General features: G+C 38.6%; 1 protein-coding gene across 1 annotated transcript in view; it reads right to left on the bottom strand.

Annotated features, from left to right (window-relative positions):
* Positions 1 to 27,126, bottom strand: part of ABCA13 (ATP-binding cassette, sub-family A (ABC1), member 13) — a gene marked incomplete at its 3' end in the record, with an annotated part of 190,275 nt that overhangs the window by 138,476 nt on the left and 24,673 nt on the right. The window contains exons 3-7 of the mRNA XM_011996501.1: positions 25,228 to 25,351; positions 11,003 to 11,154; positions 9,196 to 9,224; positions 3,412 to 3,575; positions 868 to 998 (exon numbers count right to left, since the gene is read on the bottom strand). Of these exons, the coding sequence (XP_011851891.1) occupies positions 868 to 998; positions 3,412 to 3,575; positions 9,196 to 9,224; positions 11,003 to 11,154; positions 25,228 to 25,351 (600 nt within the window). The remainder of the gene's footprint in view (positions 1 to 867; positions 999 to 3,411; positions 3,576 to 9,195; positions 9,225 to 11,002; positions 11,155 to 25,227; positions 25,352 to 27,126) is intronic.

Below are 27,126 nucleotides of genomic sequence, written 5' to 3'. Positions count from 1 at the left end.
ATGCATAGATCAATGGATTGGTGGGTTGGTGAGTAGATGAATGGGGAGGTAGATGGATGGATAGATGAATGGATGAGTGAGTGGATGGATGGATGGATTAATGTATGAATTGATGGATAGATGTATAAAGAGGTTTATGGGTTGTTTAGTGGGTGAATGGGTAGGCAGATGGATGGATGGATAGATGAATGGATGTGTGGGTGGATGGATGGACAGATGAATGGAAAAATGGATGGATGAATGGATGAGTGGATGAATTCCAACTTTGTTGTTCTCTCACTGTATTTTCCTTAAAGAAACAGCCAAAGATAGAAAAATAGAGAAAAGAAGGGAATTAAAAGTAAAATGCTCAGGCTCAGTTGGCAATTCAGGAAATAATAATATCCTGGGTCAAGAAAAGAGCTATATAATTCCATTCCCTCCCCTGTAGTAGGGCTGCTTATTTAGTTAAGGACTCTGTAAGTCCACATCAAGCTGCCTCCTCTTACTAGCTTTGTCATTTTTAAAATATTTCCTCCCAATAGGAGCTTAGAGAAGGGAAAGATTAAAATCACAGAACTAGTGATAGGTCTAATATTAGAAGAAATAAAGTCAAAGAATTTTAAAATCAGTTAATTTTAACTTTCAGATATCATTTATATTAGCAATGACTGCAGAATTTCAACAGTGATAGAAAGTCAAATTCAGTTTTGAGTTCCAAATTTGTATTCTGTTTTTGTCTTGTATTAACAGAAACAATTGATTCTTTTTTGAATTTGAAATTTTAATTAAATCATTTCGAACATCATTTTAGCTCTATGTCAACTGTCAATGAATTTAAGTAGTGAAACGTTTTGAAATATAGCAATAGCTACAAGGCACCCATACCAGTGATTGCTACTCCATGTCGCTGTAGAAATGTCAGTGTCGAAATGGTCACATTCAATACAAGTTCAGAAACCTGGGAAAAAGTTTGGTTGAGTGGAAGCCAATCTAAATCTTCTAGGGATATTAAGGAACTAGAACCAAAACAAAACAAAACAAAAAGCAATATGAGTGGGTAGTTAGCAAAACAAGTAGCATCAATTCTAGGTTTACTTACATCCCATGGACTGGGCCCCTAGTGCTGTTGCAAGATGTGGCTGGACCATTTACATGTCAGCATTCTTGGTGGCTTTAATGTGACCCTAACTCCCTGAACTAGTAACTAAATGTAAGAGGTAAGGTCTTCTCTTGAAACACTTGAGAACTTAGGCCATCTTCCACTCTGCCTTTGACACAGAACTCAAGTTTGCATTGGCTCTGCCATAAATGTTATTTTATACTCAGCCTTGATTCTTCCTGCCATAGGGCAGCTGATAAGGCCAACCAGGGTGCAAAAGGCTGCTATGTTAGAAAAGCAAATAAACAGTCAGCCTGGCTGCTTCAAGTTCAGATAATCAGTCTAATATTTGGGGGGCAATACCATGTACCTCAATCCTCCACCCTGTCTTAACCTATGGATCTGAATAGGTCAAGGGTTGATCAGTGTCTGTTAAACTTTTTCAAAGAACAAGGAGCTCTGGTGAGGGAGAATCTACATATACGTGATAATAATTTTATTTTTAAAATACTAATATTTTATTTTATAAGTAAATATGCTTAGATTTGTAGATTAGAAAATGCACTCAACAGAAGTTGTAATATATCTGCATTTTAGCAACATGAGACCAACACAATCATAAGCTGTGCTTCCAAACAGATTATTTCCTTGTAGATTTTCATCTGGAAAAATCTTTTATGACAACTTTGTGTATTGAAGAGTATCCCAGGATTATAAGATATATTATTGAAACCTGGTACCACTTGCAAGTACTTGTCTCTATGAATGCAGATTTTCTTGATGTCATGCCACTGAAGCAAAATATGGAAATACAATTTATATTGAAGCTGATACGGTTCAACAACTGTCATCAGTATCTTCTCATTTTAAATTTTGTGTCTCTCAGAATAGCCCAATTATTTTCATTGTTCACTGCTAACACAGTCAGAGCTTTGGGCAAGAATAAAAAGGGAAGCATTTCAAATATGTTCAAATATTTAAGTTATAAATCAAGCTAACTAACTATCAAAATATGTTCCATTTTCCTACATCGGCAAATAGATCTTCATAACAACTTTGAAAGCTACATTCAAATTTAGAATTTTCTGATCCTCAGAGTTATGCACCAGAATGTGGGAGTTTGGGGAGCACCTGTCCCTAGCCCCAGCCTTCAGCCCATTCCTCTCCTATGTGCTCCCCATCCTCAGCTTGGTCTGTACCTCAAGAGGCCTCAGTGCGCATAGGTAGGTCCTCCAGCCTACAAAGCCCAACAGCACCCATGCCTCCCACCCTACACACCTGCCAATGGCTACAGCCATCCCTAGACTACCCTTGGGCTGGAGGAGGCACAGTCCAGTGGTAAGACTTGCCCTCAGAAGGAGGGGCCAGGAAAGAGGCTTCACCAGGCTCTGGCCATTACACTAGGGAACTCCAGGGTGAGAGGGAATCAGGGTGTGTGGGCTCTGTGGACACATCTCCTTCACCCCATGGGCATTCTGAGCCATGAGCTGAGGCACAGTCCGGGGAAGGTCACAGTGGGGACCTCCCCAAAGCATAGCCCCCAGGACAGGGCCCTTTTTGTCCTAGCCTAAGGGCAATGTGGGTTGCTCTCACCAATGGCAGATAGAATAAATAACAGTTAAAAATCAGAAAAGAATATAAATCTTTGCTAATGAAAAATAATAAAACCCATTATTCATACAATGGGTTTACACAAAATAATTCAATTGTTTATAAAAGAGGGCCATGCTGATTAAAGCATGAGAAGCCCACCACGGGAAGGGATGCTCCCAAAGGTCACCCCATGTAACACGGAGGTCAGATCCAGCATAGGAGACCAATGTCCAGCTCACTGAATTACACAACTGAAGCAACTGAACGTATCAGTTCTGAATGCTATGTTGGGCAACTATGGCATAATTTCTTAAGAAATTAGTGGAAATTATTATGTTCAAGCCTATCTCTAACAGTGAAAAACTTAGAAAAAACCAAAAATACAATGCCAAATTTATTAAGTAAATTATGGTATATAGTACTTTACCAGAATGATATATGCTGCAGCCATTAAAAATGGCCATTTATAAACTATAACAACATATGAAACATTAAAGTATGGCGCTAACTTTTTAAATCAGGGGGCACATGCTCTGAACAACATCACTGCCCATATATAAAATATGTGCACAGACAGATGAGGGACAGACGTGGAGGTGCAGAAGCTCCTGTCATTTCAAGGTAACATTATTGTGAAGTTTTTTTAAATCCAACAATTACTAATTTTTATTTCCCATTTTAAAAATAAGGTAAAAAAAAATATCAATACTTAGATAAGTTTTTTCTTTTTCACTTACTTCAGAACGGTCTGGAGAAGGTTCACTGCAACATCCATGCCGTCTTCCACATGATCACGGCTTGTGTGTAGTCTTGGCAGTAACAGTAGAAAATCCCAGATAAGAGGCTGCTGGTGGAGGCTTTCCAGTTTCAATATTACCTCCTCGGTCTTATTGAGATCCATCTCATGGGGGAAAAAGAATACCAAAAGTTTCCCTCTAGAGTTTTATTAATAAAGTAAATAAGACAGAGAGACAGATGCTGCAAAGGTACAAAATTGCAAATGTTCTCCTGGTAGAAACTCACATTTTACATATCACTACATTAAACAGATTTGCCACTATGTTGAACACAATGTTAAAACTATTCTGGTCAGTTGGAGGGTTTTTTTAAATGGCTTAAAAATATGGACAAGGAGGGAGGAAAGTATGGATGGGGTAAGAAGAAAAATAAGGCCAGTTTTTGTAACAAGCTGTACCAACTTCCACAGTTTTTGAAGCGACAAAGTCTTTGACATAGACCCTGGATAAGAATGTAATGATCTGTTCTTTACATGTAAATGATGAAAGAAAAGAGAGTAATTCAAATATGAACAAGAAAACCCAACATTTCAGTGAGCACTGGTGGCTTGGTCAGAAGGCAAAGGCAGCTGGCCCGGTGGTATAGAGCTTTTGGATTTCTGTAGATAACCGAGGCTTTCTTATTATATGCCAAGAATGGCTAAGTGCAAAAATGGAAGGAACATGGGTCTCCAGTGCCTCACTGAGCCTGCATGTTCTCTCTAGGTAGAAAAACACCCCAACGCTCCATGACATCCCAGTAAGAGCTCCCTCACACTCTGTGTTCCTAGCTCCACAGTTGCTGGCTCTCTTCTCGTCGCCTAGTTCCCATTCCTTCAATAAAAGTGAATCCTCCATTTTAGACCACTCATAAAAGTCACAGCATTTATCTTTCAGATGACATAGAGTTAAACAAACAAAAAAAGAAGCTTTCTCCAGAGATCCAGCTACTCCAAACAAGACACACTCCCTCTTCCTCACACCACTCTCAGTGGAATGAAGAGAGGGTCTCAGAACTCAGCAGGGTCCTGGGAAGCTCCCGGAATGAGCTCCTTCCATTTATGGAGGATTCTAGTTCTGACTTCCAGCACACTACCATGTTTTCAGCATGACTTCAGCCACCATTCCCAATAATTTCCATATCTAATGATCCTCATATCCCTTCTGTTTCTTGATCTCCCTTCCATCCAGGGATATTTTCTTCCACCTGCTTGAATCACCCATTTCTCTGGTCAAAATCTTGATTTTCATTATCAATAGCTACAACTTTATGCACCTCACTTTTTGATGACCAACCCCACTCCTTTTCTACAGTTCCCCAACTCTAATGACTCTTCAGCCCTACCAGGCCCCATATTCCATTCTGCCAACAACTCTTTCTTGTCCCCATTGCCCTCATGCACCTGGTCCATCCCTGGATGACCTTTCCCTGGCATACCCACTCAACTTTTTTCTCCTCTCACAATCTATCATATATTCCTCTGGCAAAAAAAAAAAGAAAAAGAAATCCATCCCCAGTTAAATTCAGTGGTTCAGTCCTCAGACTGAGCTCAGCCCTCTTGCTCTCCCACCCCTCAAGAGTATTGTCCAGCAACTCTCTTCTCTTTTCCCCTCTATTGTTTCATTCCTATCAGCATGTTATTATCTGCCATCTTAAAAAACACAACCTATTCCTGCCATAAGTGCAAAACCCCAAATGCAATCATGAGCAGACATCAGACAACACCAAAATTGAAAAATAGTCTACAAAATAAGTGATCTACTCGAAAATCCTGATGAAATAAAGACAAAGAAAGACCGTTTCAGAACAAAGGAAACTAAAGACAGGACAACTGAATGCAATACATGATCCAAGATGTTCTTTTGCTGTTAGGGACATTATTAGAACAACTGGTAAATCTGGAAGAAGTCTGTAGGTTAAATAACTCTATTGTATTAGTGTGAATTTTCTGATTCTAATAATTGTACTGTGGTTACGTACAAGAATGACCTTGTTTTTCAAAAGTAGACAATGAAGTACAGTCAGTCTTTCGTATCTGTGTGTTCTGCATCCTTGGATTCAATCAACCATTGATTGAAAAAATTTAGGGAAAAAAATGAATGGTTCCATCTGTACTGAACAGGGAGAGAGGGAGCGAGGAAAGGAGGGAAGAAAGATGGAAGGGAGGGAGGGAGGGAAGGAAGGAAGGAAGGAAGGAAGGAAGGAAGGCAGGCAGGCAGGCATACACGGTGGTTAATGCCTATAATCCCAATATTTAGGGAGGCTGAGGCCAGAGGATGGCTTGAGCCCAGGATTTTGAAGCTCAACGACAGAGCATTTTTTGTCTCTAAAAATAATAATAATAATAATAATAACAACAACAACAATAATAATAATAAAGAAAATAAAGTAGGAAAATAAATCCATATCTCCTGTCTCTGTTTAGGTTCCCCTGCAACAAGGACTTGTATATAGGTGGCTTGTTCAGGAAATGGTACCAGGAAGAAGGAGCTGAGGAGGTGGAAAGAATGAGACAGGAAAGAGGGAAAAGTCGCAGCCATCAAGGGCCTGCAGAGACCATGCTGGCTTGAATCCTCAAAACCTCTCAGGAACAAAGGTGCTGCCCAGAATTGACCCATTGCTGGGGAAAGTTGGACCCACCTTCCCCAGTTGCCCAGGACTGAGATGTTTTCTGGAACAAGGGACTCTCAGTCCCAGGCAATGTGAGTCTGGTGGTCACCCCAGCTGTGGGTTGCAATGGGATTGTTAGCTCCCCTGCCCTCTCAAGCTGAACTGACTTCAGGGAAGAACAGAAAACAAAATACTCTCAGCACGTGTTTGACGTTTGCCCCTGTGACCAGGAGTCTGAGCTCTTGGGGAACTGTCCATCTTAGCTGGGGAGAAATTAGGGAGCCAGCAGGGTGGGAGCAGACACCAAAGACCTCTGCAATGCCCAGCAGCTTCCACCCCATGCTTCACTGCTTCACAGCCTACCATCTTGCATCATATACACTCTCTGTCTTCACTTATTTGCCCCATTCTCTCTCTTTTTCTTTCTTTTTTTTTTTTCTTTTTTTTTTTTTTTTTTTTCCGACTGAGTCTTGCTCTGTTACCCAGGCTGGAGTACAGTGGCACAATCTCAGGTCACTGCATCCTCCGCCTCCCAGGTTCAAGCAATTCTCCTGACTCGGCCTCTCAAGTAGCTGGGATTACAGGATTACAAGCACCCACCATTACATGCCTGGCTCATTCTTCTATTTTTAGTAGAGAAGTGATTTCACCACGTTGGCCGGGCTGGTCTTGAACTCCTGACCTTAAGTGATTGGACTGCCTTGGCCTCCCAAAGTGCTGGAATTACAGGCATGAGCCACCGAGCCCAGAGTGCCCCTACTCTCTTTTAAATCCACTCCAATCAGGTTTTCACCCTCATCATTCCATCAAAGACTTTCTTGTCAACATCACCAATGAATTCCATGCTGCTACTCCCAGTGGCACTTCTCCATCCTCTTCTTACATGATCAGTCAGCCACACTTGAGACAATGGATTATCCCCATCTCCTAGAAAATCGCCTTCCTGGACTTCCATGACACCCCACATTCTCACCTTCTTCCCCCTTGCCTGACACTCTTTTTCAAATGCAAGTGCTCGGTGCTCAGCCCACTTTCTCTGCTCTGTCGACACACTCTCCCTTGATGGCCTTGAAGTGTCATTTATGCACCAACACTTTCTAAATTTATGTATCCAGCCAAAAGAGTTTATCTCAGCTGCAAGCTGGAAACTCCCACAATGTCCTTGGCAATGCCACTTGGATATCTCACTAACATCCCCCAAATCAATTTCTGATTGCCTTTTTACCCTCTCCTCCCCTCCCCTCGGAAAAAACCTGTTTCAGTCTTTCCCCACTCGCAGTAAACAGCCACTCCATTTTTCCTGTAACTGAGGTCAAACCACATAGAGTCATCCTTGATTCTTCTCTTTCTCTTATAACCTACCTCACATTCATCAACAGATCCTACTGATTTTACCTCCAAAATATATCAAAACCACCATCGCATCTCACTACCTCCCTCACTAACTGTGCGTCTATTCTAAAAGACCTCCATTTGTTGCACAGAAGGATGAGCTGATTCCCTACATGGACTCCCACTTCCACTGTGATTACTGTCAGTCTCTGCTCGATGCAATGTCCAAAGAAATCCTGCGAAAACATAACTCAAGTCCCACCATTCCTCTGCTCAGATTATTCAGACAGCCATTTCACTCTCAGTGAAAATCAAACAGTATAACATCTTCTTCAGAATTCTATAAGAAAAAAGCAACCTAGAAATCTTTCATTGTAACAAATAGAACTGCTTTCCTGTAGCCACTTTTCTTCCACTCCTTGTACCAAAATGTTTTTACATCACAAACATACGATGGATATGATAATGTCCTCTGTTTTTTGCACTTGATCTAATAACATACTCATTTTCCACATACCATCTATGAAGTGACTGTACTAAGAAGGCCATCAAGGTCACCTTATCTTGGAAATTCAAATTATCCATCATTATCAATGAACATTTTATGCATACAGCTTTTTATTTCTATTGTATTATACATAACATTAATTTTCATAACAATTACAGGGGCAAAAAAATCAAGTTGCTTTTCCAAAAATTATTATATCTTTTTTTTATTGTCACAACCATATGAGATTATATCACTAAGCTACAACATCACAAGCATCAAGTGTTATAATTTCTTTTTTAAATGCTAATGTAATCATTTAAATGATGCTTTATTCTATTTTTAAGTTCTTTCATTATTTGTAAGACTTTGAGTGTGTGTATCCCACATTTTCCTTTTGGCCTGTTGCATCAGAAAGCTCCTAGTCAAGATGTGTGTTTGTTCAATCCTCTTTGCTAGTGTCATTATTTAATGGATACACTGACATTCCTGCTTCATTCCAGGATTCATTAGCTGGCCCCTATTCTTTTACTTTTCTCTGAATGGTTTTATGGCATATTTTTTTTTTTTTTTGAGCTATCTAAATCTTTCTTAGAATTAAACAGATACAGACACATGTGCTTGTTAGTGCGATGTTACTACAAAGGCTTGTACAGTCAGTCAATGTCTGGTGCTGCAATATGAGCAAGGAAGAATTTTTAATATTGTCAAGGTTTCACCTTAACTTGAGATTTCTCAGTCGGTCTACTGATGTTCTGGGTCAGATGATTCTTTGTTGTAGAAGCTGTCTTGTGCTTTCTAAGATTCTTAGTGACATCTCTGGCCTCATCCCACTAGAGGCTAATATTACCCTCCCCATTGGTCCACAGTTGTGACAACCAAAAATGCATCCAGACATTGGCAAATATCCTTTGGAGGTCAAAATCATCCCCTGTTGATAACTAGTGCCTTAACTGAGGGCTTCGTGCCTCGAGGGAATCACTGCTTATGTACCAAGCACAAATCTCAGACCATCCCTGGGATCAGACAGACTCTGTAGCCATCTTACAAAGCAACTCTGTGGATCGCCCACTACCTGCTGGCCTCAGGTTTCACCTCTGCTTTTCACAGGCCCAGAACCTTGCTTCAGAAAATTCAAACTTGTCTTTTAGTCCATATTTACAAAGATCTTAGCTCTCTCAAATCCAGCTTCTACACAATTGTTATACAAGTCAAGTCATTAGAAATAATTCTTTGAGAATGTAAACCTCAGTGTTGTAAACTTAACCATTCTGTCTCTGAAGACTAATTTTCAAACTATTGTTAAGATACTTACTGTAAAAAAACTGGAACCATAAGAAGAATCTATAATAAAGAAGATTTAAGAGATATTAGTTCAATCATCAATGAAAAAGCACATGCTAAATGCCTACTTTACTTCTAAAGTCAAAGGGAGTATTCAAGAGCCGTGGCCCAAAAGCCAAATACACCAAAATTGAAGAATAAATCTATCTTCATAAGATTTATCTGAAGAAAGCTATCACAGTAGATTTCCAAATCTAGGTATATTCATGGAAAAAATTTAACTGGTAAACTAAATTTCAACAATTTGCCAAAGGGTATTCTATTATTTTATTAGTATCTAATTTCACTGGGCTTTGAAAAAATTCAGGATAGGATAGAGGGAATAAATGAAAATTTTTTATAAAAGAAAAACATGAAGGAAAAACTTGAAGAGAAAAAAGTGAAATTATAATTTTTCAGATTATTGTAAGTTACATATACCATAGAAAATGGTTCAAATAATAGAAAACTAGAAATAAAGTGGGGACTTCATCTCAAAACAAATTGATTATGTTTTCAACAGCATGTTAAAAACCTTATTTGAAGATCAAATTTTATACAAGTAGAATGATCCCATAATAGAGTGTAATATAAGAACTCCATCATTTGGTGTTTGAAACCCTTCTGGTCTATTGTTGATACATTTTGGGTCCATTGTGAAATCAGCCTTCAGGGAGGCCATGGCCAGCCCTGCCCCATCCTGGACAAAGGTGCTATTTTGTCTCTTCAAAATATCACATAATGCCATCTGCCTTGGGAAGTGCATTCTTCATGTTACTGCCAAACTCTTTATTTCATGGTTTTGTATATACTCCATGAAGAAAGAAAAAATTACATAGGAATTATAGTTGGAGCTGTATACTTAAGAGTATCAGATTTAGCAAATTTAAAACGGAGCACCTCCAATTAAATTTCAATTTCAGATTAGAAATAAATTATTTTTTACCAAAGTATGTAACATTTGGGACATACATATAGTAACAAATTTTTGTTATTTAAATTTCAAATTTAACTGAATGCCCCCATTTATTAACAAATATCACAGTAGGCAATGACTCAGGGATGTGAAGAGAGGCAACTGGCTGCCTATTTCTGAGGTGCAAACTTCTCCATTTGTAAGCCAAACTCTCTAAGATCTTTATCCATCCTAACTTTCCCTACTGTAGATTTATAAATGAGATGAAGCCATTTATAATGTGGATATTCTTTATAATGAACAGAAATTGCTTTTGTTTAGGGAATAATTCACCCCAATAATCCAAAAGGCTTGTACTCAAAGTAAATAAATCATCCAAGGCCAGTCTTAAAGTGTTACTTACGTGGAAAAGACCAATCCAAATATACAAGAAGGAAGAAACAAATTGGGAATTTGTGTGTGTGTGTGTGTGTGTGTGTGTGTGTGTGTGTGTGTGTGTATGTTTGGGGAAGGTGGAGACAGATTCTTAAAACAGAATAAGAAAGCAAGAAAGGAAGACAACAGCCGAAGAGTGTAAAGGAGTAGGCAGAGTGGTGAGAAGGTAACTGTAGAGACAAAGTCAGGATGGTCTGCAGCCCTTTGAAGGTTGTGCAGGGTGTGCACGGCACAAGGTGCCTTCCCAGGGGGTTGAGGAGAGAGAATGCAGCTCCACCCTCCACAACCATCTACAGGTGCTGGCCTCATCTGTGAAAGACTCACAGTGACAGCTTAGCACAGGCAAGAGTTCAGCGTTTTTTAAACATTCTGGGTTCCCACAGCCTCCACAGCTCTCCCTAAGCTGTGTCCAAGTGGGTAGTGTCACAGTTATGAGAGATTTACTTGCCTGGAGTGTTAGATCTTTCTGCCCAAAGTCTTTTTAAGTTTTTTGCCTTGTTCATCATTCTATGAATTTCCTCGGCCAGGTCTTGTATCTCTTTTAAAAAGCCTAGGTTGTTGACTTTCTTGGGGTCAGCTGTAGTTTGGAACCTAGACAAACTTTAAACAGAATAAATACTGCAAATGAATCTCTTTGACAAGAATAAGTTTCCTTGGCATTTTTTAAGATTCGTGATACCAAATTGTTTTCAATTAAACTTGGTACCAATTTACACTCCCATCATCTACCCGGAGAGCCCATTTTACCTGACCCTCATCCAAAAGAGAAATCGTTATTTTACAAATCTTCACAAATTTAAAATTAGAAAATTGTCTTCATTCTCTGTATTATCTGAAAGCTCAGCCATTTTATGTTTATAAGCCTTTTTGAAAAAAATTTATTTGACACATATTATATAGCATGCCCTGCACATCGGTGATGTGCCGTGGAATAAATACATCAGTGAACAGTACAGACATGATATGATCTCTGCATGAGGAGGAGACAGAGACAATTATGGGGAATGTTTTAGTTTTTTAATTCCACACCTTTATTTTACAAATTAGAGAACATAGTGAAAATGAATTAACAGTTGTCAACATGTAAATCTACCATGAAAGAATAACAAAGCTTACATCACAAAGAGTTACAGTAAATCTCTTCCACAAATATTATCACTTAATTCTCACAATCTATAATGAAGTCAAAGCAGGTTCAACATTTATTGATGAATAAAATAAATTCAATAACTTTCAAGTCAGCTATTTAGAGATGAGGAAATGTGGCCCAGATAAACAAAGTGAATTTGCTAAAAGCAAACAGACTGTTTGCAGTAAAACTGGGTCTGGAGTCCAGAGAACTGAGCACTGGCTCAGACGGCCTTCTACTACAGGTGGTTGCTACATACACTCAACAGAAATCTCACCTAGTTTTGTTTTGTTTTGCTTTGCTTTAAAAAAAAAAAAAAATGTAGAAAGAGGATCTTGCTATATCGCCCAGGCTGATCTTGAACTCCTGGCCTCAAGTGATCCTCCCACTTTGACCTTCCAAAATATGGGATTACAGGCATAAACCACCATGCCCAACCAGAAATCTTACCTTTTAAGTGTGGCCTTCAACTTGAGTGGATCAGAATTTCAAAAGCACAACAAGAAACTACTTCTCTGCTGAGGCCTCATATTAAAGGCTAAAAATGACCTCTGAAAGCTGTGAACCATGATTCAAACTCTCTTGCTTCACCCAAACATGAGATTCGCCTGGGAAACCATAGAATTATCAGATTATAGAAATCAATGTAATTCAAGATGAGTTTCCCTGGTAATAATGAGCAGGTTTTACGTTCTTTTTCTAGTTATTATCTCAAAAGTACCTCAATTTGTCCTTAAGACCAGATTAGGAACTATCATTAACATAAGAAATGTTTATAGCAGAAAAATGCATAGAAAATCCTTGATTAAATGTTAATTTGTGTGTGTGTGAGACAGAGAAGGTGAATTCCAGAGCGGCAGGGAAATCCCAGAGCTATAATAGGATTTGGGTGGAGAGTAGTTTCCTCCTTTCTGAGTACAGGTCTTTATTGAGACTTTTATCAGGTAGTGCTTGACCTGCCAGGCTAGGAAAAGACTTGCAAAGTGAAGGTGGGGGATAAAAGAGATTGCAGTGGGGAGGACAAGAGAAGGCCACTGAGCAGAGATGGCTGAACTTTCTCAGCCCTCAGACTGACACTGAGAATCACCCCTTCAAAGAGCCACGACCGATACTGCACCCAGAGATATCCCTGCAATTCTGTGAAGGATCCACTTGAGGTTGTCAGAAGTGAATCGGGCCTTGGAAATCATCATTCAGGTCCCTTCCTCAGTTTGAAGATGAGAAAACTTAGACCCAATGAAAGCTCCCTTGGAGTCAAAATGTTTTTAAAGCAATGTCACACTTGGGAGATTATCTTTAAAATAAGATCAAAATATCACCCACCTAATAGGGTGGTGTGAGGATCATCCAGCACCCAGCACTGCATAAATAAGCATGAAGAGGTGCGGCAATGGTGAGACTAATACTGAGATATGCACATTTTCAGCATAAGGACTATAAGAATAAGCAAGGAATGTGAAGCAATATGATTATTCTTTCTATCACAATTTTTGTTAATTTTTGCTTAGGCAAGAAGGACAAATTCTTATCAAATGAGAATTATTTCTAAGTAGATCCAAAGGCAGAAATAATTCTCCTAAGAAGGCTGTTATGGCTGACTCACATTACTGCTCCTATTTATCTGTGCCAGAGAGGAAGGATTGGAGGACAGTACTAGGTCAATTCCATAACTTTGCTCTTGTGAATAGTGCTACAATAAATACACAAGAGCAGATATCTTTTTAATATAATGATTTATATTCCTTTGGATAGACATCCAGTAATGAAATTGTTGTATACAGTGGTAGTTCTATTCTTAGTTCTTTGAGAAATCAAAATGTTTAAAACAATACCAAAAAAATATTAACTTAGGAATACATTTAATGAAATATACATAGAACTGAGGGCTACAAAAACATTCCTGAGAGAAATTCAAGAAAGCTAAAATAAATGGAGAGCTATATCATGCTCATGGATTGAATGATTCAATATTTTTAAAACATTAATTCTCTCAAAACTAATGTATAGATAGAAGGTAACCCTTTAGGACAACTGCATATTCACATGCAAAAGAATGAAGTTGTATCCATCCCTTCCTCACACCATACACAAAAGTCAACTCAAAATGGATAATAGACTAAAATGTAAAAGCTAAACTGTAAAACTCTTAGAAGAAAATATAGCAGTAAATATGATTGTAGATTAGGCTGAGCCTTTTAGATATGACACCAAAAGCACGAACAACAAAAGAAAAAAATAGGTAAGTTGGACTTCATGAAAATTAAAAACTTTTACTTCAAAAACACAATCACAAAGTGGAAAAACAACCAGAAAATGGTGGGGAAAAGATGTGGAAGTCATATATCTAATAAGGGACTTCTCTGTAAAATATATGAAGAATTCTTACAACTTTATAATAAAAAGACAAATAATCCAATTAAAAGTGGGCAAAAGATTTGAATAGACATTTCTCCAAAGAAGATATACAAATGGCCAAAAATGACATAAAAAGATTGTCAACATCATAAACCATTAGGGAAATGTAAATCAAAATCACAATGGAATAACTCCTTATATCCACCTAGATGGCTACAATCTAAAGAACAGAAATATAAATATTGGTGAGAATGTGGAGTAATTGAACCTTTATACCACTGATGATGGGAGAGCAAAATGGCAGAGCCATGTTGGAAAACAATCTGACAGTTTCTCAAAATGTTAGACATAGAGCTATCATATGACCTAGCATATACCCAAAAGAGAAACAAAAACATACATTTTTTTAAAACTTGCACGTGAATATTCCAGCATTATCCATAATAGCCTAAAAGTAGAAACAACTCAAATGTACTTCAACAGAAGAAAAGATAAAGAAAATGTCCTTTATCTATACAATGGAATATTAGTTGATCATCAGTTTTAAAATGAAGTATTTTAGATGCTACAACATGAATGAACCTTAAAAACATTGTGCTGAGTGAAAGAGGTCAGTCACCAAACAAAGCCTATAACTTATACAAATTCTATATGTAGGAAATGTCCAGAATGCTAAAATCTATAGAGACAGAAAGTAGTTTAGTTGTATGCCCAAGGTTAGGCGTGGGGGAGATTGGAAGGAAATGAGAAGTGTATGCTAATAATACATTTAGATTTTCTTGTCGGGTTGGTGAAATTTTTCTAAAATTAACTATGATGATGGTTGCCCAGCTCTGTGAATAAACTAACAATTATTGAATTGTGTACAGGCCTACCTTGTTTTTTTATGCTTTGCTTTATTGTCCTTCACAGATACTGTATTTTTCACAAATTGAAGGTTCATGGCAAACCTGCATTGAGCAAGTCTGTCAACGCCAATTTTCCAAAAGCATGTGCTCACTTTGTGTCTCTGTGTCACATTTTGGTAATCCTCACAAAATACTTTAAATCTTCATTATTATTATATCTGCTATTGTGTTCTGTAATCAGTGATCTTTGATATTACTATCATAATTGCTTGGAGTTGCCACAAACCATGCCCATATAAAATGGAGAACTCCATCAATAAATTTTGGGTGTATTCTGACTGCTCCACTGATTGACCATTCCCTCATCTCTCTTCTCTCCTCGGGCCTTCCTGTTCCCTGAGACACGATGATATTGAAATTAGGCTAATGAATAACCCTACAATGACCTCTAATTGTTCAAGTGAAAGGAAGAGCCACATGTCTGTCACTTTAAATCAGAAGGTAGAATTATTATTATTATTATTATTATTATTGTTATTATTAGAGACAGAGTCTCACTCTTGTCGCCCAGGCTGGAGTGCAGTGGCACAATCTCAGCTCCCTGCAACCTTCACCTCCCGTGTTTATTAATTATTAGGAATGATTAAGTTCGGTGAGGAAGGCATGTTAAAAGCTGAGATAGGCTGAAAGCTAGGACTCTTTCACCAAGCAGTTAATAAATGCAATTCACTAACAGTTAATGAAGTTGTGAATGCAAAGAAAAGGTTCTTAAAGAAAATTAAAAGTGCCACTCCAGTGAAAACACAAATGATAAGAAAGTGATATGGAAAAAGTTTTAGAGGTCTGGATAGATCAAATCAGCCACAACATTTCCTTAAGCCAAAGTCTAATCCAGAGAATGGTCCTAATTCTCTCCAGTTCTATGAAGCCTGAGAGAGGTGAGGAAGCTGCAGAAGAAAAGTTTGAAGCTAGCAGAGGTTGGTTCATGAGGATTCAGGAAATAAACCATCTCCCTTACATAAAAGTGCAAAGTGAAGATGTAAGCATTGATAAAGAAGCTGAAGCAAGTTTTCCAGAAGATCTAACTAAAATAATTGGTGTGTCTACACTAAACAACAAATTTTCAGTGCACATGAAACAGCCTTGCATTGGAAGATGTTATCTAGGACTTTCATTAACTAGAGAGGAGAAGTCAATGCCTGCCTTCAAAGTTTCAACGGACAAGCTGACTCTTGTTAGGGACTAATACAGCTGGTGACCTTCAGCTGAAGCCAATGTTCATTTACCATTCCAAAAATCCTAGGGCCCTTAAGAATTATGCTAAATCAACTGTGTCTGTGCTCTATAAATGGAACACCAAAGCTTAGATGACAGCACCTCTGTTTACAGCATATTTTACTGAATATCTTAAACTCACTGTCAAAACCTACTGCTCAGAAAAAAAATGTTTTCAAAATATTACTGCTCATTGATCATGCAGCCAGTCATCCAAGAGCTCCAATGAAGATGTACAAGGAGATTAATGTTTTCATGCCTGCTAACAAACATCCAGTCTGCAGCACGTGGAGAAAGAAGTAACTTCAAATTTCAAATCTTATTATTTAAGAAATGCATTTCATAAAGCTATAGAGTCATAGATAGTGATTCAAATGTATGGATGATTTTGAGTGGGTTCCAGACTTCAGTGGAGGAAGTAACTGCAGATGTGATGGAAATAGCAAAAGAACTACTATTAGAAGTGGAGCCTTAAAATGTGACAGAATTGTTGCAATCTCATAATAAAACTAATGAATGAGGAGTTGCTTCTTATGGATAAGCAAGCAAAGTGGTTTCTTGAGATGGAATCTACTTCTGGTGAAGATGCTGTGGACATTATTGAAATGATAACAAAGGATTTAGAATATTACATAAAATTAGTTGGTAAGTCAGTGACAGAGTTTCAGAAGATTGACTCTCATTTTGAAAGAAGTCCCACTGTAAGTAAATGCTATAAAACAGCATCACATGCTACAGAGAAATATTTCATGAAAGAAATAGTCAATGATGCAGTAAACTTCATTTCTGTCTTGCTTAAAGAAATAGCCACAGCCACTTCCATCTCCAGCAACCACCACCTTGATCAGTCAGCAGTCATCAGCAACAAAACAAGATCTTCACCAGGAAAAAGATTGGCTCAGATAATCATGAGCATTTTTTAGCAATAAAGTGTTCTTTTAATTAAGGTGTGTACATTTTTTAGACAATGCTATTGCACACTTAATAGACTACAATATAAACATAAATTTTATATGCAATGAAAAACTAAAAAATGTATGTGACTCACTTTATTGCAATACTTGCTATACTGTGATGTTGTGAAACTAAACCTACAGATCTGAGAGTCCAAAAACAGTCCTTCATACTATTAACAAATCAACTGATTTTAAACAAAGGTCCCAATGTATTTTAATGAAATAGAATAGTTTTTTCAACAAATGCTACTAGAATTGTATATACATACTTAAAAAGATAAACCTCAAAAGTTATCTCACACCATAGAAAGAAATAAACTGAAAATAAATTGTACCTGTAAACAAAAGCTAAAATTATTAAAAGAAAATACAGGAAAAAATCTGAATGATCTTCAAAAATATTAGGCAAATATTTCTTTGTTAAAGAAAAACACAAAAAGCACAAATCAAAATAGAAAAAATGATAATTATGTTTTATCAAAATAAATAACCCCTGCTCTTCAAAAGACGGAGCATAAATTAGAAAATAATATTTACAATACATGTATAATATGCATACATATGATTAAAGACTTGTGACCAGCATATGTAAAAAAAACTCTAAGAATTCAATAAAACTAAAAATAAAAAATCAATTGTATAAAATATTCGAACACTTTCCTCAAAAAAATATTGAAATGGCCAATAAACATATAAAAAGATGCTTAACATCATTTCTGATCAAGAAAACGTAAATTAAAACTACAATTAGAAAGCACAATACAACAGTATAAAGGCTAAAGTTAAAGAGAACAACATAATAACAAGTGTTAACAAGAATGTGGAACAACTGGAATTCTTATGTATTGATGTTGGGAGTATAAAATTGCACAACACTTTGGCAAATAGCCTGGACATATATTGTATAGCTAAACATACACTAAACATTTATCCCAAGAATTCTACTCCTAGGTATTAACCCAAGAAAAATTAAAATATTTGTCCACACAAAGATTTATTTTTTAATGTTCATAACATTTAAGATGGAAAGAGGCCTTGAAGAAGTTAGGACAGTCTTGTGTTGCCTACCTCTTCTCACTCAATCCCAGGCAGTGCAGCATGGAGAAAGATTCTGTGTGCTTGAGGGAGGGAGAGCAAACTGAGTGTGAATCTTTGTACTGAAAGTCAGTGCTGCCCTGTCACAATAGAATGCAAAAAAGGGCAGAATTCTACTGGTGCCCACAGAGGGAGCATTTAGACCAGCCCTGAGCCAGATGAGAATCCTGTGCCCCAGCAAGAGGTATCCAAGTCCTGGCTGACCTCACTACAGGCTGATAAAGTGGTTTGGGATCCCAAATAAATTTGAGTGGCAGTCAGGCCACAAAAACTGCAGTCCTTAGATAAGCCCTGGTATTCTACTGGTTTTGAAGGCAGGGGAATTGCAGTGCCAATGCAATACCAGCTGTAGTAGCCATTAGAGTGCTTACATCAACCCTCCCCAACTCCAGGCAGTGGAGCTTGGGGAAAGACTTCTGCTTGAGGAAGAGAGAAGGAATATTACAGAGGACTTTGTCTTGCAAGCTGAATACCAGTTCAGCCACTGTAAAATAAAGTAATAGGCAGATTTCTGAAGCCCCTGATTCCAGGCCTTTTCTTCCCAATGGCATTTCTAAACACATCTAGGCCAGATGAGAATCTGCTGCCCTGATGGGATGGACTCAGTCCCAGCAGGATTGGCCTCCTGCTGAGTAAGGTGACCTTGAACCTTGAATGAACATCAGCAGCAGCCAGGAAGTAGTGGCCATGGGTCTCAGGTAAGCCCCAGTACTGTACTGGTCAGGAAGAACATGAGCTTCAGTTGTGATCCAACATGGTGCCATGGGAGTGCCTGCATCACCCCTCCCCCAATTCCAAACAGCCCTGTGTGGAAAGATACTCCTTCTGATTACGGGAAACAGAAGGAAGAGAACGAGAGACTTCAACTGGTAACCCAGAGAATGCTCTCTTAACTTCCCTAAGTCCAACAAGGCTGATTACCTGGGAGCCTCCAAGAGTTGCAGTATTCTTGGGCTTAGGAATGAAGCAGCTAGTGCTGAAACAGCTGCAGTGACCACAGGCTTAGGTCACAACATTTATTCCTCTTTGAATTCTTGGAAAGTCCTCTCAAGAAGGATGAGTACAAACAAGCCCAGACTACAAAGATTGGAATAAATGCCTAACTCTTCAATGCTCAGCCATTAATGAACATCCACAAGCATCAAGAACATCCAGAAAAACACGACCTCACCAAACTAAATAAGTCATCAGTGACCAATCCTGGAGTGACAGAGATATGTGACCTGTCAGACAGGGAAATGTAATATAAATATAATAATATAAATAAAATAATATAAATGCACCCAACTCTGGAGCATCCATATATAAAAGCAAATATTAACAGAGCTAAAGAGAGACAGATCTCAATATAATAACAGCTGGAGACTTTGACACCCCATATTTTGCATTGAACAGATCATTCAAACAGAAAAGCAACAAAGAATCATTGGAGCAGAGTCTTGCTCTGTCACCCTGGCTGGAGTGCAGTGGCACAATCTCGGTTCACTGCAAGCTCTGTCTCCCAGGTTCATGCCGGGAGTATGGACATTTTATTAATATTGATTCTTCCAATCCATGGACACAGAATATCTTTATTTTGTGTGTGTGTTCTCTTCAATTGAAAAACTGAGAAAAAAATAATAAATTCCTAGATACTTGCAACATACCAAGATTGAACCATAAAGAAATCCAAAACTTGAATAAACCACTACCAGGTAATAAGAGAGCAGTAATAAACATTCTCCCTTCAAAGAAAAGCTCAGGACCCAAACAACGGCTTCACTGCTGAATTTTACCATTTAAACAAGAATTAATACCAATCCTAATCAAACTAATCCAAAAGGTTGAAGAGGAAGGAATACTGTCAAACTCATTCTGCAGTGCCAGTATTACCCTGATACCAAAACTAGACATACACACAAAAAATAACAAAAAAGAAAACTAGGGGCTAATATTTCTGAAGAACATAGATGCAAAAATTCTCAACAAAATACTGACAAAATCGAATTTAATATTACATTTAAAAGACCATTTATTATGACCAAGTGGAATTCATCCATCCCAAGGACACAAGAGTGATTTAACATATGCAAATTAATCAATGTGATACATCACATCAAAACACAAAGGACAAAGACTATACAATCATATCAATAGACGTTGAAAAAGCATTAGATAAAATTCAACATTCCTTTATGATACAAACTCTCAAAAACCTGGATATAGAAGGAACACAGTCAAGCACAATAAACACCTTATATGACAAAATCACTGTTACTATCATACTGAATCAGGGAAAACTGAAGATCTTTTCTTTAAGATTTGGAACAAGAATGCCCACTTTCACTAATTTTATGCAACATAATACTGGAAGTCCCAGTCAGAACAATCCAGCAACAGAAAGAAATAAAGGGCATCCAAATTGAAAAGGGAGAAGTCAAACTATCCTTGTTTGCAAGTGACATGATCTCATATTGAGAAAAACCTAAAGACTCCACCAAGAAACTATTAGAACCGATAAACAAATTCAGTAAAGTTGCAGGATACACAAAATTAACAAAGAAAAATCAATAGCATTTTTATACACTAATAGTGAACAATGTGAAAAAGAAACCAAGAAAGCAATCTCATTTATAATAGCTACTAATAAAATAACATACCTAGGAATAAATCTAACCAAAGAAGTAAAAATTCCTTGCAATGAAAACTATAAAACCCTGATGAAAGAAATTGAAGAGGACACACAAAAATTAGAAAGATGCTCCATGTTCATGGATTAGAAGAATCAATATTGTTAAAATGTCCATCCTCCCCAAAGCAATCTGCAGATTCAATGCAATTGCTATGAAAATACCAAATATGTTCTTCAGAGAAATAGGGAAAAAATCATTTTTTAAAAATCCTAAAATTTATACGCCACTACAAAGCCTCAAATAGCCAAAGCAATCCTGAGCAAAAAGAGCAAAGCTGGTGGCATCACATTACCTGACTTCAAAATATACTACAAAACTTTAGTAACCAAGTCAGCATGGTATTGTCATGAAAACAGACACACAGATCAATGGAACAGAACAGAGAACCCAGAAATAAATCCACACATTGCAGTCCTCATTTTTTACAAAGGCTCCAAGAACATTCAATGAGGAAAGAACAGTCTCTTCAATAAACGCTGCTGAGAAAAGTGGATATCCATACGCAGAATGAAACTAAACCCCTATTTCTTGCCACACTAAAAAAAAAAAAGAAAAAAAAAATTGATTAAAGACTTAAATCTAAGACCTGAAACTATGAAACAAATAGAATAAAACATTGGGGAAACACTCCAGAACGTTGGGCTGGGCAATGTAGTCCCAGCTAATCAGGAGGATGAGGCAGGAGAATCGCTTGAACCCGGGAGGCAGAGGTTGCAGTGCTGGGCAGCAGAGCCAGACTCTGTCTCAACAACAACAACAACAACAAATTATAAGTCTAGGAGGCGGAGGTTGCCGTGAGCCGAGATCACGTCATTGCACTCCAGCGTGGGCAACAAGAGCAAAACTCCGTCTCAAAAAAAAAAAAAAAGAGCGTCAAGAGAGTGAAAAGCAAACTGAGAAGCTGAGGTGAGGCGGCAGCAGGTGATAATCAAGTAAGACTCAGAACCAGGCAGTATGGTTGTTGCAAAAGAGGCAGAGAGGGTCAGATGATCCTCGGGGTATCTGGGCATGTTTGAGAATGGACAAAAAAATAAATAAAAATATTGATGACCACCAAATGAGACCAGTAGGAAATGGCTGGAAACGTTTCAAGAAACTTTGATCACCCAACCGAAGCCGAGAAGGCAAGGCACCGGGTGCTGTAGACCAAGGGTGGGCGTGCCCCGACATGGGTGTGGCGATCAGCCTCCCGAAGGTAGTCAGACAGTGAAAGGGAAGTGAGGGGCGGGTTTAGACGGCATATTCGCATTACAAAGCATTTTAAACTAAACAAAATAGGAGTGACCACTAACACTGGCAAGAATATCCAGTTCTGTTTCCTGCAGTGCTTCATGTTTCTGAAATCCTCTTGTTAAAATGAAGGGGAAACCCCCCAACAAAAGCAGGAATGAGGAAGCTGATTTTCCTAATCATAAACTACATCAGATGGTACCTGGGATTTCTGCCCAAAGAGAACTTACCTAAGGAATTAGAAAGGTCACAGAAACTTACGAACTAAATTAGCTGTGACACTTGCTTTCAGATTTTTTTGTTTTTGTTTTTGTATCTTTGGTTTTTCTTTGTTTGTTTGTTGTTTTTGTGGGGTTTTTTGGAGACAGATTCTCATTCTGTTGCCCAGGCTGGAGTGCAGTGGCGCAAACTCGGCTTGCTGCAGCCTCTGCCTCCCATGTTCAAGCAATTCTCCGGCCTCAGCCTCGTGAGTAGCTCCGACTACAGGCGCCCGCCACCAAGCCCAGCTAATTTTTGTATTTATAGTAAAGATGAGGTTTCACTGTGTTGGCCAGGGTGGTGTCACACTCCTGACCTCGTGATCCGCCCACCTTGGCCACCCAAAGCACTGCGACTACAGGCGTGAGCCACTGCACCCAGCTGCTTTCAGGTGTTTTTAAACCGAGACAATTACCACAAAATAATCAGGAATGAGTCTTTATTTATGGGTTTGAACTTCAGTTGAATCCACAGTTGCTCCAATATGAAAACACATGAAATCTACTTAGTCGAGTAGCCAGGTCTATTGACAGCATGCTTCACTCTTCCTTGTCTCCTTTCTCCCTCTCCCCTCTTTCCTTACTCCTAAAAATTTCCTTTCCCTATTTTATTTTGTATTTCTTATACCTCTTCCTTCGGTGCTACTAGACAAGGTGGGGAATTTCATTCTTGGTTCTCAAAGTTAAAGGCTTTGCAATGCTGGTGAACTATTCACCTGACTACCACTCTCAGAATGTTAGGTGAAGAATCTCACCAGGTTGCTTTTATAATCCCTGAATTTCTGCACATTGAAGTGAGGATGTTGACGTGGAAAAACACAAAGAAAACAAAAGTAGATTATTTCCTGGTATCAAGTAATTTTGGGTTTTTTGTTTGTTTGTTTCAGACTGAGTCTCGCTCTATCACCCAGGCTGGAGTGCAGTGACACGATCTTGGCTCACTGCGACCTCCCCCTGGGTTCAAGCAATTCTCCTGCCTCAGCCTCCCCAATAGCTGGGATTACAAGCACCCGCCACCACATCGGCTAATTTTTTCGTATTTTTAGTAGAGACAGGGTTTCACTATGTTGGCCAGGCTAGTCTTGAACTCCTTGTCTCAGGCAATCTGCCCGCCTCAGCCTCCCAAAGTGCTGGGATTACAGGTGTGAGCCACCACGCCTGGGCTTCAAGTAGTATTTTTATAATTGTTACAGCCACAGTAATAAGAATTTGTTATTATTAACTCCCCTTGGTTGAATGCCTCTGTGCCATGCATTGTGCTAGATGTTTTCTATATTTATTTTTAACATTCACAAAACTTAAAGTGAGTGAACAGATTCAGAGAGGTTAATTAATTTGCACAGATTTACAGAACCAAAGGTAACAGAGCCAGTATTGTTTAGCCACAAAATCGTATCCTTTCCACTTCAACATCATTTAAACTTCCCATTCCAAGTAAGGAAGAGACGTAAGAAGACTTGAAATAAAGACGCTGCTAAGTCTCAAGTTCTTCTAATGCTTCCAAGAAAGACAGTTTTGTATATTTCCCTTCTCCACACATTCAAGAAAAGGCCATTGAACTTTTCAGGGTTATGACTTGGAAGTATTTTCAAATTAGCCCCTTTATATCATATTTCTATATGATTAGTCGCAGAAAAAGTAAGCACCTACTATGGTCTGAAAGTTGGCATCTCCCATGCCCAACTTTCTATGTTGAAACGTACCCCTAAGATGATATAGGGGAGGTGATTAGATCATGAGGACAGAGCCTTCATGAAGAGGGTTAGTGCCCTTATTAAAGAGACCCTGGAGAGCTGCCTCATCCCTTCCATTATGTGAGAACACGGCTGGAAGGTGTCATTTATTATGGAAAGGGTTCTCACCAGATACCAGATCAGCTGGCACCTTGATCTTGGACTTCTCAGTCTCCAAAACTACGAGAAATAAATATGTATTTCTTATAAGCCACACAGTTTATGGTATTCATTATAGCAGCCCAAATGAACTAAAACAACACCATTTATAAATATTGTACCTGATGTGCCGAAAATTATCTGGAAACTTTTAATTTTCCTCTTGTAACTTAAAGGTGGAGGATAAAGATCATATATGTCAACATTTGCTTTACATTTAAACATCTTAGATTATTTAATATTAGTAAATACAGATTAAATAAAACTCAGATCATTCATACCTGTTAATGCAAACTCTCATAATCAACTAGTCACTTGCTTCCCTTCCTAACTTCACCTGGGAGAAGTTTCCAGGGCATTCAGGATCCCCCAAGTGAAACTCCCTCACTTCGTCTCTTCTTCTCCTTCTCTTCTTGAGTTTTAAGGCCAACTACAGTGTCAGTTGCATAGCTCAGCATTCAGAGACTCAGAGAAAGCAACTTACCTGTCCTGTAGTCCATTTAGGTGGTTTATGACAAATAAAGCAGTACTGCCCAGTTTTTATTTGCTGTCAGCTAGGGACAGGATTCTGGTCAACTAATAGCACAGTAGAAAAAACCCAGTAGGTAGCTCAAAAAATAATTGTTCTAGGGGCATGTGGCACTAAAATGAAAAGTTGGCCAGACAAGTAATTTTGAAGTCATAATTTTAACCTACAGAAAACAAATTATCACATGCAAATAGCATTTGCTAATCAGTTATTACCCTGTGAGTCCTGCAGGTGGCAGTGGAAAGATCTCCTGCTGGAAGCTAACCATTAGTTGCAGCCAGAATTATGTGACTCTGAATTTAATAAAACTTTAATTTCTATACTTCTCATGATCTCTGACCTATCCCAAATTATTGAGGCTTTACAAAAAGCAGAAGCCTGTCCTACGTGTCAGCTTTCTGAGATTTTTGAAAAAGATCTTTGTGCTTCTCTTACCGAAAATGATGCTCCATCGACCCTTCATAGCTGAAGTTCCTGCACCTTGATCCAGTGTTACAAAGAAGGCTTTGAACAAAGGGGATAACACCACGGCTGGGCAGATCTCGGGGCTGCAAATAACCTAGAAATAGATGCAAAGAAGAAATAAGTCCATATACCTACTACCAGAAATGGAATTCCTGTTGAGTTGAAATTGTAATATAATATATTATTATATTATTAACCTTGCTGTTAATTTAAAGGAGATCTAAGGACTCAGACAAAAAAAAAAATCTAACAAAATGAAACATCTTTATATCTAACACCTTTCTTCCAGGGTCAATATTCATGTTTCAAGGCAGAATGGCTCTGAGCAGCCATAGCTACAGGATTCACGAGATTCCCCATTCACCGAGTGGAAATACCTCTGATGCACAGCCAAGCTTCCAGACATGGCTCTCTATGAACAAGCTGCGAGCAGGAAGAATAAAAAGGATGCTTCTTCCCATCTCATATAAAAATGTAGGAGTTTTTAGTTTTAGCAAAAACTTCAAGCTTAATGCCAGTTGAATTCTGAATGCTTAAATATAGTTGTTAAATATTGTGTAATACAAAAAAAAAAGTCTTTCTACACGGAATAGGACTTTTCAGGACAAACGTCACTAGAAAATAGCCACCTCTGTGGATAACATGCTGTTTACACATCCCCAACCATATCCTTCCTTCACACCACCAGGAGAGTGGGAGTAGTGAGGATGCTGATGGCTGCAACAACTTGAAACTTGTGATTACCAGCCGGGTGTGGTGGCTCACACCTGTAATCCCAGCACTTTGGGAGGTCGACCGAGGTGGGTAGATCACCTGAGGTCAGGGGTTTGAGACCAGCCTGGCCAATGTGTTGAAATCCTGTCTCTACTAAAAAAAAAAAAATACAAAAATTAGCTGGGTGTGGTGGCAGGTGCCTGTAATCCCAGCTACTCAGGAGGCTGAGGCAGGAGAACCACTTGAACCCAGGAGGCAGAGGTTGCGGTGAGCCAAGATCGTGCCATTGCACCCCAGCATGGGCGACGAGAGCAAAATTCCGTCTCAAAAAAAAATAGAAAGAAAGCTACGATTACCATCGTAATCTAATATGATGTAGCTCATGAAACCCTGCTGACAGCCTTACTGCTCACATCTAATTTGGTCAGGGAGATGATCCAGGAGTTAGAGACTCCCTATGCCCAGCATTCAGCACAATGCCTCTCACATAGAAGACACTCACTAAATGAATGAATTAAAAAATACATGAATAGGTTTTTAGCTAAGGGAACAAATGGAGTCATTAGCAGACACAAGGCTCAGTGCTCTAGAATAATATACCATAAAAGAATTTGGGGTTATATCCCAGCTAGCAATAAAAGGTGTATTTTCCTAGCATAATTTCTGTGTCCTGTTTTTCTGAGGAACACATGAGGAATGGAAGTCACCACAGTGAGGTGTTCAGTGGATCAGAGAATTTGAGGATGCTAGTTTGGGATACAGTGTGTCTCCAAGACTAAAGATTTGGCTTTGTATCTTTGGGCCACCTTGTAATACAAGTAACTGGGTGTGAAGGTCTTGAATATCTCATGGAATACAATTAAAAACATGTTTTACAATGAGGATGCTGAGAATCACAGGTGTGTCTTTCCACAGATCACACACAAACCCAAGAATGACTCCAGGTCAAATATTCATTCTACTGCACCTCACTACCTCCAGGAGCAGGCCTGGAACGGAGATGCCTGTCCAGCACCCCAGGATTGCCAGGGCCCATCTGAAACCTGGAGCACTTTCCTAGGTCTCCTCAGGGTCCCTGACCGCTTCTTGTTTTTCTCTTTTCCCAGTCCCTGAAAGTGAGAACACAAAGGCAGCGCTGCCCAGGCAGCAGTTTTC

Source organism: Mandrillus leucophaeus, unplaced genomic scaffold (genome assembly GCF_000951045.1).
Source record: "Mandrillus leucophaeus isolate KB7577 unplaced genomic scaffold, Mleu.le_1.0 Scaffold517, whole genome shotgun sequence".
NCBI classification, from domain to species: domain Eukaryota; kingdom Metazoa; phylum Chordata; class Mammalia; order Primates; family Cercopithecidae; genus Mandrillus; species Mandrillus leucophaeus.
The sequence above is the reverse complement of the archived record's forward strand: the minus strand, read 5'-3'. Positions and strand labels throughout refer to the sequence as shown.